The sequence below is a fragment of the Stegodyphus dumicola genome, chromosome 7 (genome assembly GCF_044657685.1).
Source record: "Stegodyphus dumicola isolate Sdum_Otavi_A_Nest chromosome 7, ASM4465768v1".
Taxonomy (NCBI): domain Eukaryota; kingdom Metazoa; phylum Arthropoda; class Arachnida; order Araneae; family Eresidae; genus Stegodyphus; species Stegodyphus dumicola.
In genome coordinates, this window is record NC_140774.1 from 75822038 (window position 1) to 75838192 (window position 16155).

General features: G+C 32.7%; 1 protein-coding gene across 7 annotated transcripts in view; it reads right to left on the reverse strand.

Moving 5' to 3' along the window:
- The window catches only part of LOC118196996 (syntaxin-binding protein 1-like), a 122665-nt gene that overhangs the window by 62684 nt on the left and 43826 nt on the right, over window positions 1–16155 (reverse strand). For 6 of the 7 annotated variants that reach the window (XM_085820479.1, XM_085820476.1, XM_085820475.1 and 3 more), the window contains 3 exons: window positions 10525–10663; window positions 3776–3885; window positions 30–134 (listed from right to left, as the gene is read on the reverse strand). In XM_085820479.1, the coding sequence (XP_085676605.1) occupies window positions 30–134; window positions 3776–3885; window positions 10525–10663 (354 nt within the window). The remainder of the gene's footprint in view (window positions 1–29; window positions 135–3775; window positions 3886–10524; window positions 10664–16155) is intronic. The other variant, XM_085820480.1, reaches the window with a different exon arrangement.

Sequence of the window (16155 nt, forward strand, 5' to 3'; positions counted from 1 at the left end):
ACAAAAATTTATGTATTCCAATGACTTACAAGTATGATATTTTTAAGAACAGGTGTCCATCGAGACTGTCTGAAATTGATTACTGAGTCACTTGATTTTACAATGGGTACATCATCCATGTATTCACAAAACCCCTGAAAATGTTGAAGCTCTAAATTACAGAAATAAACCATACTTTATAAATAACACTTTACAAATTATAAATAATCATGAATGCTTTAGATTTTCTCAAGTGGACGGGTTAAGATTAAAAACCTCGTTGTGAATGATTTTGCACTGTTAACTTTTTATTCATTTGTCTTTACTGTTCAGTTTTAATTTCGTATAATATAATTTAGGAATTTATTATTATTATTATTATTCAGCTGCTTCAGTTGATTGGAGAAATCATTAGAAAACTCTCTCTTAGATACGCCTGGAAACTCCTTCTCAATTGCAGCCTTTATTGGGCCAAAAAATGAAGCTAGGTTCGAAACCACAACGGACAAAAGGTAGGAAATGAACACAATAAGCCATGCCCGTTGTCCGTCCGGGGGCACTTTACAATCTACTGTTTTTCGTAGCACGTGGTGGAACATCTACCACTTGCTCGGGTGACTCACCTGTAACTAAAGTCATAAATGTTAGATAAATCACAAATACAAGATAATAACCAGTAATAAAGCAAGAAGATATTGCAAAATACTTACAATACTTACATCAGAATGTGCCAAACTCTGACAACCATGCGCAAAACCATTCTGCAGGCAACCATGCCTATAACAATCCTTCAGTCGAACACCACCATTTTTGTATGCGTTCTTTTTGTTGTAATCAGCTTTCCAAAGGTTTTTATAAACAAATGATATTTTTTGCCTTAAACTATTTTAAAAATCCGTGCTTTTAGAATTTGCCGGCATTGGAAGAAACTGTGGTAAAATTTTTGCAGGAATACAGTATTTTGCCGCAAAGTCTCTAAAGGGAACAATAAAGAGATGCGTTTGGTAGATAGACGATGTTGCCGAGGTTTGCGTGATGTCGAAATTGCAATTCTTTGATGTTATTTTAAATAAAAACTGATCGCTCTGTATTTGGGAAGACGAATAGCGCCAAAAATTTGCAGATAAATTTGAAGACGAAAATAAGTGTTTAATTTTTTTAAATATATCATGTAATTCTTGTTTGATAATTAAAATTTGTATTTTAAATTGCTAAACTATGTCTTATTTTCATATTTTGATGACGTTTGCCGACTAACGATAAACATCCATAGTTTGGGAATCTTTTAAACAAAAAAAGTCGCGAAAACCACCAACTCGCATCCGGTAAGTAACTTTGACCTTTTCATCCGCAAAAGATATCCAAATTACGCCATGAAGATTGCATTAATACATAAGTACTTACCAAACAATATTAATCTAAATTTAATGCCCAAAAGTAGGTGTACTGTGGGAAAAAAAAATGCTGTAAACTCATTTGCCATAGTATTTAGAAACCATATTCTATATCTATAAATAGAAACTTTTCCTAGCTGTCCTATTATACCTTTTTTCTAGCTACTAAGTATATAATATTTGCTAATCAATATTCCATTTTTTGATAATGAGGAATATTTACATTATATATATAAACAAATGTTTTTCATTATTACAGAAAGAAAAAAAAAGCTTCAATTTTCGACCGTTAACCGTTACATAGTTTATAATTACATTTGTTCTTAATTTATTCAACAAATTGATATTACAACATTGTTAAAAGTTCTTGATGAGTTTGCAACTGAAGAAGCAGGAGTAAAGGTGTCATCTTAAAGAAAAAGAGCAATGAAGTTTGTAGCATTGACATCTTTTGCATTTTCTTCTTTTATACAAATTCTGTGTGCCAGGCCCGCTTTTATTTAATTTTTTTTTAGTGGCACTGAAATTTCTTCAAAATGGGACCTTCAAAACGCACCTTCTGTAATAGGGCTGATGTTTTGCCGATTTTAAGTTTCACTTTGGCATGTTTCTCTTCTCTTTTGATCTTAAGCTCAGATGTATCATTAGGTGCTGTTCTCTGAGCATCATGAACTTATCCATTATTTAACAGGGCGTGCTTATTGTTAAAGTTTCTTCATATGACTTACATCGCAATCCTTTTGTGCATCAACAACATTTCAGTATTCGGCACTAAATCCTTGAAGTCCTAAAAAACTATCTGAAACTGCGTAAATGATTTTATCAAAAAATTAATAAATTATCAAAGAAAACAATGTTATTTGATGCCAAGACTATATTTTATTCCTGATGATAATATCATAAAGAATAATCCAATACCTCATGCCAAATAATGTTTACCTTATGCATTATTTTCAATCGCCTAGGAAGTTTTCAATCGCCTTACATCACCTTTGTAAAATATCTGGTTGTAACGAACGTTTTCCGCCAAAAAACTTTCTTATTATAAGGGGAAAAAAAAAAAAAAATGAAGCCAGTACTTTTAGTGCGGGTAAGTAAACACACATAAATCTATGATTTTCTGCCAACGTTTTAGTAGTTAAGTGTTTTCTGGGCTCCAGCTCAGAAACTTGGTGGCCGCGAGTCCAAAACCAGATCAACCTCATTTTGGACGTCCTGTGCAGAATGGAAGATAGCACCAACAAGATTTAGCTGCAGGTGTGAAAAAAGGTAGTAGTCCGAAGGAGCGATGTCGGGGCTATGTGGCGAGTGTGGCAAAAGATCCCATTCGAGTCTGTACAGAGTCCAGCCGGAGAATGCAGACACATGTGGTCTTGCGTTATCTTGATGGAACATTAACTTTTTGTGCTGTAACTCAATTCGACGTCTTTTCTTGATAGCAGAAAAACTTCCGTTAAAACTCGATGTTTTGATATATACCTCCCACGCAATTCTTATCATTTCAATACAGTTTGAAATAGTAGAGACTTTTCAAGATCATGAAATATTAAAAAAAAAAAAAAAAAAGAATCATACGTAAAGAATTCTCTCTCTATCCTTCTCCTATGCTTTCGTGGTGTAATTTGGAGAATGTCCAGCTAGCAACTGGGAGGTCAGGAATTATAATCCCAGCAAGAACATTGCTGATCCTTTATGTTTCTTGGCTTCAAAAAAAATTCTAATGACTCTACACACACACTGAAGGTATAAGGCCTGGTTACAATTGGAAAACAATCAAAATTAACTTAATTCATTTGGAAATTAAAAAAATAACTGCTGCATTAGAAATGGGTTTATTAGAAAGTAATTATACAGGCGTTTTTAAGAGATTCAAGAAGCTAATTCCCCAATATCTTTGTAGGTTTTCCATTTCTCTCTCTCAAAGGCATTTATTTGAAATAAATTAAAAATTAATGGACCTAATTTTTTTAAAAAAAGTAAATACACTAAAAGATTAGACATCCTTCCATGTTGTGCTGATTTTAGAATTTTATCGATTTTATTTCATTAGATTTAATTTCCCCCCCCCCAATGTCGAGCAATTGCCTATGCCGGCATCGCCTACTATATATGTTTCCACTGTTATAGTATGTAAAGATAATTAAATTCAATCTTTTAAATATTAAATTAATTTAACTAAAATTTTGCTAAAATTTTTGTAAAAATTTTTAATTAAAAGCCCAGTTTTTGCTATGAAGGAAATTAATTTCAAAGAATCTATTTGATGAATGCAATTTATTTCAAATATTAAAATGCCATTATGTATAATTCTTTGTAATGACATCTTGAGCAGTAAAAATTTAGCAAATGCATTTTAAAGGATTACAAAATAAGTATATTCTTAATGAAAAATAATAACTTACTGGTCTAAAAACATCAACATCAAAATGTAGCACATTAGTGATTGAATATGCATCAGAGAAAGGCAAATTAGCTTTATTCACTATCTCATCAAAATGTGATTTAGTGATTCCTAAAATAAAAAGTCATAGTTAAAAACAACAACTGAATGAAATTTAAAATTGGAAAAAAAAAAAAAATGTAGGTAATAGTGTAAAGAAAAAGAAACTGAACTGAAAGCATATATTTACTCTTAGAAGAAATTAGGCAGATTTAAGTGACGCATATGAAATCAGTGCCATCCAATAATAATTAATGGATATTTCGAGTGTATAATTTTACTGCTACAAATTTTAAATAATTTGCATAATTATTTTATGTCATTTGCAAATTAATACAAGTTTGATCTTCTAGTAAATTATTGAGAGATTTAGATACTCTGATTCTTTGTTAGCCACAGAATAGTAAAGATTTTCCAATCATAGTTATTTACCATTTAAAAGTATTTTCGGAAACTCTTCTCTCAGAGCTCATCTATCGCAAAAAGGATTTTGAATGGAAATACAGCATAAAAATCAAAACGTATTTCATTTAGCTTATGATTACTTTGAATAACACTCATACTTAAGGATATATACATTATACAAACATTGAAAACTCAATTACGACTGGTGTCCTTGAAAAATAAATAAAGATGTCTTAGTAGAAACGAATAATAAAACAGCTTGCTATCAAGTTGACTGATTAAATATAAAAATTAAGGATAAACGGCCTTAGGCTCTTATTCTTTGCTTTGTGTGTAAGAAAGAAATATTCCTGCTGTGCATGCTCTTATACAATGGCATTCTTTCAGTTAGAAAATTCTTTGAATTTATGTTTCGTAAACCAAATACAGCTATTTACAACTATGAAATTAATAATTGGATTTAGTTCACTAAATTCAGCTAGCGTAAAAGATATTATTTTGCTCATTTTTACTACACTTTATCTGTGGTATATATCCAATCCGTAGTCAGTAAGTTAATTATTACATAAAGCATTTACTACTTGTTTCGAACTAAAACGACTGTAGTATGAGACATCAGTAAGATGATTTCCAGAATTTCTTATATTCTGGCATAATTTTTTTTTAAAGTTTAAACTTTAATCAATTCTTTTCTGCCTTTCATTTTAAATTGCTTTGTGCTGATACGTATAGCCGCATGGTAACATATGTAACAACTAAATATGTATAGTAAATTTAAAAGTAATTTCTGAGAAAGAAATATTTGTTTTATACAAATGATATTAGAAACGTCAGCATCATTTTCAGCTGGACTATAATTTCATCACAAGTAAATACAAATGATATATATAATTACAAAATTCATAATTTTGAAATTTCATATTGGGTTGATTGTAATCAATTACAGAAATGTAATGAATTAATTAGATCAGCGGTTCTCCACCTTTTGACTAACGTGTAACATCTAAACAAAAATTGAAAAACTTTAGTTCCACCACTACATTTTACAATGATTATTTTTCAATTTCTAAACAGAAATATTAAAAAAATATATTTTGCCATTTGCGCAACTTATGGGTACACATAAGTTATATTAAATGTGCACACATAAGTTATATTAAATGTGCACACATAAGTTATATTAAATGTGCACACATAAAAAAATATTAGATTAAAAATTGGTTACCATTTTAATTGTCAAAATTTAAGTTATAATACTTTAATTCTAAAATTTAGTGTGAAATTTGGGCCTGTTTAAGAGAGATCAATTTCTTTATGTCTGCTTATTTTACTCAACTTTAACCGTAAATTAAGATCCAATCTTAATTTTGTTCTGTGTTTCTTTTTCAAATAAAACGTGGAAGAAAATACTTGTTTACACAAATATAGGTTGTGCAAAAAGGCAATAAAAATTTAACAGCTTTATTTGAAACGCCTTTAAATTCTTCTTTTGGGCTTAGCCAAGAGTTAACAAGTGTGTTATTTGTACAATCTTCAGTTAGAGATCTATTACAGGAAATTTCTATCAGTTGTTCTTTTTCTTCACGAGATTTTTGAATTTAATAGTTAAAAATACTTTCTTTCTTGCGCACCACTTATTTTTCTCTTGCGTACGCAAGAGAAATATTACAAATATTACTATCTAAATAATATTCTAAATATTACTTACTATCTGCCTAAGAAGGTACAATTTGGTACGTGGTTGAGATTATTTTCAATATAATTTTTACTAAAAATGTAATTTAATAATGTTTCTTAGATTTTAGGTTTGCAGTAATGTCCTCTGAGTTTACAATCATATTTTAAATTCATTAATTATAAGAAAAAAACATATTAGTTTATAAAAGCCACGGGTAGCCCTGTTCAGATGATTTTGAAATGTTACAAATATTTTAAAATTTATTCTTAGTTCTACATCTGAAAAGTGTGGTTGTCTCCAAAATAATAAATGCTCTACCCAGTAATTCTACCTAATGAAAATAATCCAAAAAGTTAGAATATTTGACATGACATCAATAAGTGTTTAAAAAGCTCAAGATACATTTAAGAATAAAATCCAGAATTAAAATAACTAACATTTAAAAAAATTTAATTTATTAAGATGCAATCAAAAAGATTTCATTTCTGGGCTACACAATCTGATAAATTATGCAAATTTACATACAGTACAAAGTCTGAGATCCAGAACTGTCGGACATAAGCAAATCCAAATTTCTGAAATTTCCGGATTTAATAATGTTTAATTTCCGGATTTTAAATAATCATTTTTAGTTCCTTGTACAAAGTAAAGAAAAATAATACATAAATAAATTATTTATAAATTTAAGTTTATATATTCATAAGCTCATTTTAAATTAAATAAAACGTAATTTATGAAAGTATTATCAGAGATATCAAGAAAAAAGTTCCTAGTTTACGTCAGAATCAACTTACAATGGGACAACTGGAACACTACTAATTTAAATTGATTTAAGAACTACCTGATTTTAAAAACATAATTAATATACACAAATTTTAATAAGAAAGATGAAAATTATAAGAAGAAAATATATTTTTAAGAATTCACTTCAAATCTGCAATCTGTTCGTATCTTTACACTTTCATGTACAAAAGTTCGTAGTTTATATCTGTGGGATGGCATCGTTCATTATAATCGGATGACGCGACAAGCTGTGAGAATAAATCTTTTACTTTCTCGATGATAGAAGTCAGACGATTCAGCATTTAAGACGATGACGCGATTAAAAGATGTCTGAATGTAAAAGATGATTCCTTCTCTTCATTTGTAAATAATCTCACCTATTTCCTTCTACGTATGTAATTACTTTGTAGTTTGTAGCAACTATTCATGTTTCATTAAATATTCAAGTTTTACATAAATCGGACTAGTTTATTAGCCCCTAAACAGCCACCTAAGAAGTAAGTTTACAAACATCATATTCCTAGACAGTAAGTACCGATTCTACAGAATTGGGCGCTCAGGCCGGTATGAGCCTAGGAGGAAGCATGATGAATATTACAAAAGAAGAGAAGTAAGTTTTGTTTCGATTATTTCCATATTGTTACTTCTATGAATAGTATTTTACGATACTGTGAATTAAGATGACTACCTTAAATTCTATTCCTAGAATTTCAAATTCTTTAAAGACTGGGCCTACTAAGTCAATTAAACTTTTACATCAAATTGTGTTTGGAACTTTGGGTGATCGAAAAAATAGAGCTAGATTGCGTAACTTTTGTGGTTTTCCATCTTATTTTAATATTGAAGAAACAAAACAAAAATTATTTAAAACTCTTACTGCAAACGATTTTATTTCTGTGTGTAATTTGTTACATCTTAATTATGATAAAAACTGTGATTTAATATTGAATAGTCTTTGTGATTTTAAGCTTTTAAAATCCGAAAGTGATGACGACGATGAGTTATCTGAAAACGAAAGTGTTTATGATTCTGATAAAAATGATGATATTAATTCTGTTCGGTCAGAATCATCTCCCATAAATAACTCAGTGGATGAAAACATTATAATGCCTAGCAATATTTCCCTACGTTTTCGTGATATCTTAGAAACTGTTTCTGAATTTAATGGCACTGATACATATCCAGTTGAATCCTTCATCGGTGATTTAGAAGAAGCTTTTAAATTATTTAATTTATCGGAATTACAGAAAATCGTGTTTGCTAAAAATTGCTTACTGGTTCTGCTAAAGTATTTATTAGGTCTTTGAAGGGTATAATATTATGAGACAAATTAAAAGAAAATCTTTTATCTGAATTTGGTTCTAAAATAAACAGTGCACAACTTCATAATTTGTTACAGAAACGACACTTGAAACCTGGTGAATCACTTTCAGAATATTTAATTGCCATGCGTGAAATAGCCAGTCGCGGTTCTGTTAATGATTCATCAATTCTTGATTATGTAATCAATGGGATACCAGATCAGAGTAGTAACAAAATTGTTTTGTATGGGTGTAAAACTATTTTTGAATTCAAAGAGAAATTAAAAATTTATGAGAAAATTCGCTTTCCAGATACGAAAAATAAGGGTTATTCAAGTACTAACACACAAAATAAAACACGTGCTGTACCTAGTAAGATTAAAGAGCCAAGGTGTTATAATTGTGGAAGTTTAGGCCATAAGTCGGATTTTTGTAACAATAAGAGTAAAGGATTTAAGTGTTTTAAATGCGATTTGTTTGGACACAAAGCCGTAGATTGTTCGAAAACATCATCTAAATATATCCAAGATGCCAAAGCTGTTACTACAATAACTCAGACTTGTCAGAAAGAAATGCATAAAACTGTTAATTTAGGTAATTTGCAAATTGATGCTTTAATAGATACTGGTAGTCAAGTAACGCTAATCCAAGAAGGCATACATAAGAAGATATGTTCTCCTGAACTAAAGTCGGCAGATCTACAGTTAACGGGGTTTGGTAATGGGAAAACTAAGCCTAAAGGAAGGTTTGAATGTGAATTCGAAACTAATGGTTCGTCATATCGATCCAATATTTGTTTTATCGCAGAAAACTAGAAATCTGAGAATGATTTTGAACAGCAGAAAAATGCTCTTTGCAATGGAAATGGTTCTGAAGAAGGATTTGAAAAAGTCGTGAATTGTGGTTTTTTACTTCCAAAACCAGAAACTGATCCTGTTAGTATAGTTCCTGTTACAGTACAGAATGTGATCAAACCGGATACATCATCCACAATCAAAGCAAGTGGCAATGATTTCCTGATTGTGAATTCTGACGATGTCCCAAGTGATGCAGATTCTGATATAAGTGAAAATGATGCTATTAAAGATGAATTTGAATTAGTGCAAAAAGGAAACTCAAGCACAATACAATTAGCTTCGAAGCCAACCAGAAGAAACGACACTGCAGAAGGAGATTCTGAAGAGAATCATTTTTCCGAAGAAGAGTCAGTTGCTAAAGATGATGAATCAAAAGTGAATTCTACTAGAACAATTTCAGTAAAATACCTTGCAATAGAGAAGCAAAAGAAGCCATTGGAGACGAAGAAACTACAAAGACCACCGAAGAAGAAGAGAAGATTGAAAAGCAGAAGTCAGTCAGAAAACCTGATCACAACGACGCTGATACGGAAAGCAAAGAGGAACAAAAGAAATTAAAGAAGGTGAGAAAAAAGAAGCGAAAAAGCAGATTCAGAAGATTCAGGAAGAAAACTGAAAATCTTTGATAATGAAATACCGATTTTGACGATTCCTGATTTAGACGTTTTTCTCGACTAGACGAATTTCTCCCAATTTGACTAATGGACTATTATTTTAAAGATGTGAACTAATTTAAGAAGACTGAAGATGATGTCTAAGGATGAAATGTATGAAGGAAGACGGCTTAAAGAAGACGATTTTAAGAAGACGCATTCGAATGACGGATTTTGAAGATATCTAAGATGCATTCAGAAGACGTATGCAGACGGTATCTAAGAAGACGCATTCAGAAGACGTATTCAGACGATGTTTAAGAAGACGTAAATACGAAGACGAATCCAGACGAATTGTTCCAGACAACATGAAAGGAAGATGTGTTTGTAAAATACATGTATTCAGATAGACTGTTGAAGATGAACGAACACTGAAAGAGCATTTAAGAAGAGCTAACGCCGTTATTTCTGAGGATGTTAAGATGATAAGGGAAGATGGCTGAAATAAACCATTTAAGACGACTTTTCCCTCCTCAATAGTAACTAAATTTTTTTTTTTTTTTAATTTTATTTTTCAGATCACTAGATGTAGATGGTGGTGCTACGAGAATGCGAGGCCGCATTCCATCAGGATGGACGAGCAGTTGTGGAATGGCATCGTTCATTATAATCGGATGACGCGACAAGCTGTGAGAATAAATCTTTTACTTTCTCGATGATAGAAGTCAGACGATTCCGCATTTAAGACGATGACGTGATTAAAAGATGTCTGAATGTAAAAGACGATTCCTTCTCTTCATTTGTAAATAATCTCTCCTATTTCCTTCTATGTATGTAATTACTTTGTAGTTTGTAGCAATTATTCATGTTTCATTAAATATTCAAGTTTTACATAAATCGGACTAGTTTATTAGCCCCTAGACAGCCACCTAAGAAGTAAGTTTACAAACATCATATTCCTAGACAGTAAGTACCGATTCTACATATCTTTTTGGCTGAAGTTATGAAACTTGTTAGTTTCACACATACAGTTTTTCATTAATTTCCTATCATTTTACCTATTACACATATGCTATAATAAAATCATTACCTACCTTTGTTAAAGAATATGTAAAGCAAAAATAGTCTCAGTTTCTGTATATCATTATATGAATTAGAAGAAAGAACATTTAAGAGAGAAGTCAGAACATTCTTAACGGGCATTCCATCAGCTGATTTACCCAAAACTAGGTCCTAAAAATAATTAAAAAATAAAAGATAAAAATTGTTTGATTGATTGCAAACACCAAATGTGGAGAGGGAGAAAACATGAAACAAAAATTAGAATGTGAGTGCGAAAGATTCTATGTTCTTATTACTCGCAATAAATATATGAAAGTGTTTTATGCTAGAAATTTAAAATACATAACAAAAAATAAAATTATTAATAGCAGCAGTATTGCATTTGAATTTAGACATTCAAGAGAAATCATTTTAAAATTTTGACCTCATATGGAGTGAAAGGTACAGGCTTGGATGTCTCAATTCAGTTTTACAAATAATTGCTGTTTAAAAAGATTGTAGCCATTGAGTTTAAATATACAACAAGTTAATGATTTTCAAAACATATTTTTAAAAAATTAATAAAAAATGCCGTAAAAATGAATAATAGTAGTAAATAATTATATGTGTTATTTACTACTATTATTCATTTTCTTGACAGATATCAAGCTTAAAAATCAGAAAAGTAAGGAATCAAACTTTTCGAAACTGTTTATTTCTTTTCTGTTGACGAAAACATAACACAAAATACATTCGTACTAACAAGAGTATATGTTGCCAGGCATGATAGTCACCTCTTTTCATTCTTATACTTTTTATAATTTCACCCTCTCCATTCCTTAAATCATGATTAGAGAAGTATACGTAAATGGTATTTCTGTAAGTACGATTAAAAGAACTTTGTAACCAATCCCTTAACATAAACTGTTGGACTAACTGTGACAACAAGGCTGCCCTTTGGTGAGTAGCCAGAGAAGTACTTCAGTAAAAGCCAAGCGTCTAACTTGATAGGTTGTATCAGACTCTTGTTCTGTAATTTTCTTAAAGTTAAATGTAATGTCCGTGTAACTTAAACCTGTTAATAAATATTTGTTACACTATACAGGACTCTTATATGACCCTATCTGAAACGACCTCCCCCCCTCACAAAGTGGCGCCCAACATAAGATCGACAAACTAGTATTTGTTATGGTTGTGGAAAATCAGGCGTCGTTAAGGCTAAGTGTCCAACCTGCTCTCCTCCTTTAAGTAAAGAATCAGCCGACTTCAAAGCAATAAACTTACCTACAGTGTCTGTAGAGACACCTCAAACGACTCTTTTAAGAGTAAAAAATCAACGGATTTACGGAAATTGCCTGTGCTGATACTGGCGCTACTCGCACTATAGCGGGAAAAACATTATATAATCTCTTGAAAGAACAAGGATCAGAATTTAAGGAAAACTACAATGAAGGTCACTCTTACCGACGGTATTCAAAGGGACGAAGAGGTCCACATGACCCAGGTAGATATTCACATTGAAGGAAGATCATTTCGCATAACTTTACTTGCCCTTCCCTCAGCAAAGGGTAACAGGACACTTTTAGGATCGGATTTTCTTAGAAGCGTTAGAATTGTTTTAGATCTACAAAATCATTGTGGTTTTACCACGATAATCCGCAACAAAAGTTTAAGTTTATTGATGATGATTCTAAACTTAATGATCGAACCGAATGTGCGTCGGAAGTTGACACTGTTAAGAGAATGTGGAGAGCAACATCTATCGGCTCATCAAAGATCACAATTAAATGAATTATTGAGTCAATATTCAACTATCTTCCAACCAGGGGAAGAAGTAACACCTTTCATAAAACATCGAATTAAAACTGGTAACCATCCCCCAGTAGCTGTACCACCGTACAGAATGAAACCTGCTAAAAAAGAAATCTTAAAGCAAGAAATTGACAAGCTCTTATCCGAAGGAATAATTGAAGAATGAGAATCCCCTTATGCATCCCCAGTTGTTTTAATACCGAAACCTAATGGAACGGTACGCCTCTGCATAGATTACCGGAAATTGAACGCGATTACAGTTCCAGATTCCTACCCACTTCCGAGAATGTATGACCTGTTACATGAGGAAAAACCTACTCCTTTCATGTCAACCCTTGATCTTCGTGCAGGTTATCACCAAGTGAAGGTTCATACTGATGATCAAGACAAGAAGGCATTTGTGTGTCCCTTCAGAACATATCGTTTCTTACGAATGTCCTTTGGTCTTCGGAATGCCCCAGCAGCTTTCCAGAGATTGACAGACCGTTTTCGCAATGGACTTGAGAACATCCTAACCCTCACCTATCTGGACGCCATAATCGTGTTGTCAGAATCATTCGAGAAACAGCTTTCTGATCTCAAAGCTGTTTTCGAAAGGCTTTTGCTCTTTAAACTGCACGCAAACAGAGAGAAGTGCCACTTCGCTTCTTCTCGTGTGAAATATTTGGGATTTTGGATCACACAAAAGGGAATCGAAGTTGATCCAGAAAAAGTTTCCTCTATCCAGAAAATTCTACCTCCCAAAAACATCAAGGAACTCCAATCCTTGCAAACGTGTTCGTGGTTTAGACGATAAATACAAAACTTCGTGGAAATATCACGATCTTTTAGTGATTTGACGAAGAAGAAAGTCCAATGGGAATGGGGTTTCAACCAGCAAAAAGCATTTGAAACTCTAAAACAATGCCTCATAACACTTTCTGTGTTGAAGAAAGCCAATGGAACTCAACCGTATATTCTTAGAACAGATGCAAGCAATTATGCTCTTGGAGCCGTTTTACTTCAAGGGGAAGGGTCTAAAGATGACCCTATCGAATATGCCAGCCGACTGCTTTCTCCGGCTGAGCGAAACTATTCGACAGCCCTCTCTGTAGCCTGGGCCCTGAAGAAATTTCGTGGTTACGTCGAAGGATCAGAAGTAATTATAGCATCCGATCATCAACCTTTAAAATGGCTTTTGAACCTCAAGTCTTCAAAGGAAGACTTGCTAGATGGTCGCTTGAAATTCAGTCTTTCAACCTGAAAGTACAATACATTCCTGGAAAGGCAAACGTCATTGCTGACATGCTGCCTCATCCAAGCTCCGAACATGAAGTTTCACCTTGTGAGATTTCAAATATATCTCTAGTGGACATGCCCACAAGAAGTCCAAAAGACACGTGGGAATCTCAACTTAAAGGTGAAAACTTCAAAAAAGATTATAGAAAGTTTCGAATCTACTCAGAAAACTGAAGAATGTGCCAACTGGACTGAACGGGGATTCTTAATGAATCAAGGTGTTCTCTACCGATATGTCCCTGACTCTGATTCAGAAGAGGCCCACTTAGTAATTCCAACTGCCGGGCGTGAATCCATCATGCGAAAGCACCATGATGACCCAATGGCTGGACATTATGGAGAGGAAGGAACATTCCAACGAATTGGCAGACGCTATTATTGGAATGGTATGAAAAAGTACATATTCGACTATGTGAAAAGCTGTCCTGAATGCAACCGCTACAAGGCTACCAACCAAAAGCCAGCTGGATTGCTAAGAACCCCTGTCTATTCTCAACGTTTTGAGATCATATCTATTGATTTGTTTAGGCCACTGCCCAAAACTGACACTGGAAAACAATGGATCTTCATTGCCTAAGACTGTGCTACATGATGGGTTGAATTATTTCTTCTTGCTCAAGCTACAGCACGCGACTGCGCTATAACCCTCATCGAAGAAGTATTCATGCGGCATGGTATACCACGAAGAATCATCAGCAATAACGGAACCCAGTTTATCAGTGCAGTCATGCAACAAGTTTGCTGCACATTAAATATCAATTAAAACCTGATACCAGTTTACTTTCCCCAGTCAAATCCTGTGTAACGAAAAAATAGAGACTTAAAACCTCGTCTCGCAATCCTAGTAGGAGATGCGCATGGCAACTTGCATTCGCAACTCCCAGTTATTCGCTTTGCTATGAATACGGCCGTCTATGACACAACAGGCCATACACCAGCATTCCTAATGTTTGGAAAAGAGCTGAGGACTGTCGACGACGTTGTTTACGATTTCAAAGCTGTGGTTGAAAATGATAACTTTGTTCCTGAAATCACCCCTTATCTTAAACGATTCGCAACTATTACAAAGGACCTACGAGAGCGTATCAAAATAAAGCAAGATCAAAGTAAAAAGCAATATGATAAAGGAAGGAGACAAGTGTTTTATTCACCAGGTGATAAAGTAAGGGTCAATTTACATCCCGTTAGCAATGCAAAAAACAAAAAAACTTCAAAGTTCATACCAAAGCGTGACGGGCTATACTTGGTAATGACACAGAAATCACCTACTTCCTATGTTATTTGAAGCCTTAACAAACCATCAGAACCGTTAGGCACGTACCATAGGTCTGCACTAACACCTTTCAAAACCTCGTCCACTTATCCCATTCTTCCGCTCAGGAAGAGTGGTAGACCGCCAAAAGTTACTTTGCATTCCCGATATAATCAAGAACTTGTGGTTCCGGACAGTGCTTCAAAGAGAGGTCCCCTTGCTCAGGAGACAAAAAAAAAAAAAAAAAAAAAAAAAAAAAAAAACACCCTGAGCCTAGAGACAATGTTACAAGAGCTCCCAAATCCTCCAGTTCTGTCTTGTTGCCGGGACGTCGGTGGAGCCAGAGGGAGAGTTTGTTAACCAATCCTTTAACATAAACTGTTGGACTAACTGTGACAAGGCTGCCCTCTGGTGAGTAGCCAGAGAAGTACTTCAGTAAAAGGCAAGCGTCTAACTTGATAGGTTGTATCAGACTCTTATTTTGTAATTTTTTTAATGTTAAATGTAATGTCCGTGTGTAACTTAAACATGTTAATAAATACTTGTTACACTATACACTATACAGGAGTTTTCTATGACCCTATTTAAAACGACCCCCCCCCTCACAACTGTTTTTTTTTTTTTTTTTTTTTTTTTTTTTTTCTGGGGCAATAATTTAAAAAATAGTTAATTCTAAAAAATATTATTCTAAATCAGTTATTTTTATCTTATTCTTTTCTGTTGTTATTATGTTATTCCAGTAATCATGTTATTATTTTCAGTATAGTTATGAAAATCTGAGATTTAATTTTTCTTGTCACTTATAAAGAACCTTAGAAATATTTAAAAAAACTTAATAATTGATTTTTAAATTTATTCTTGATCACTTTTTAATTAAGAGTATTCTTATAGAATATGCTTATCTTTTGGTAAAATTAGGTTGAAAGGCAACTTAAATTTGTCTTTGATTTTATATAAAACTCGTGAGTGTTATATAAAATCTATGCCAATTTAATTTTTTTCCCCCCTGGGAAAGGGCCTAATTTTACACTTTCTGTTTTCATTTGTCTGTTCTGTTTTACACTGTTGCCTATAAATTTATGGTGGCAAAACTTTTATTGCTGAGCTAAGTCTGAAAATTTGTGCCATTTTGAAAAAAATAAGACAATGTGGTAAAATTAAAACCAAAAGCGTAAAACTGTTGATGAAAGATTAGCTGTATAGTTTTACATACATATTTTCATTGCCTGCTCATTTAATTAGATAAATTAAACTAATTTATAGCCTTAAAAGCTTTAAAATATTCATGCTATCAGTCAAAACGTTTTAAAGAAATTGGCAAACTTATTCATTCTATCCATGT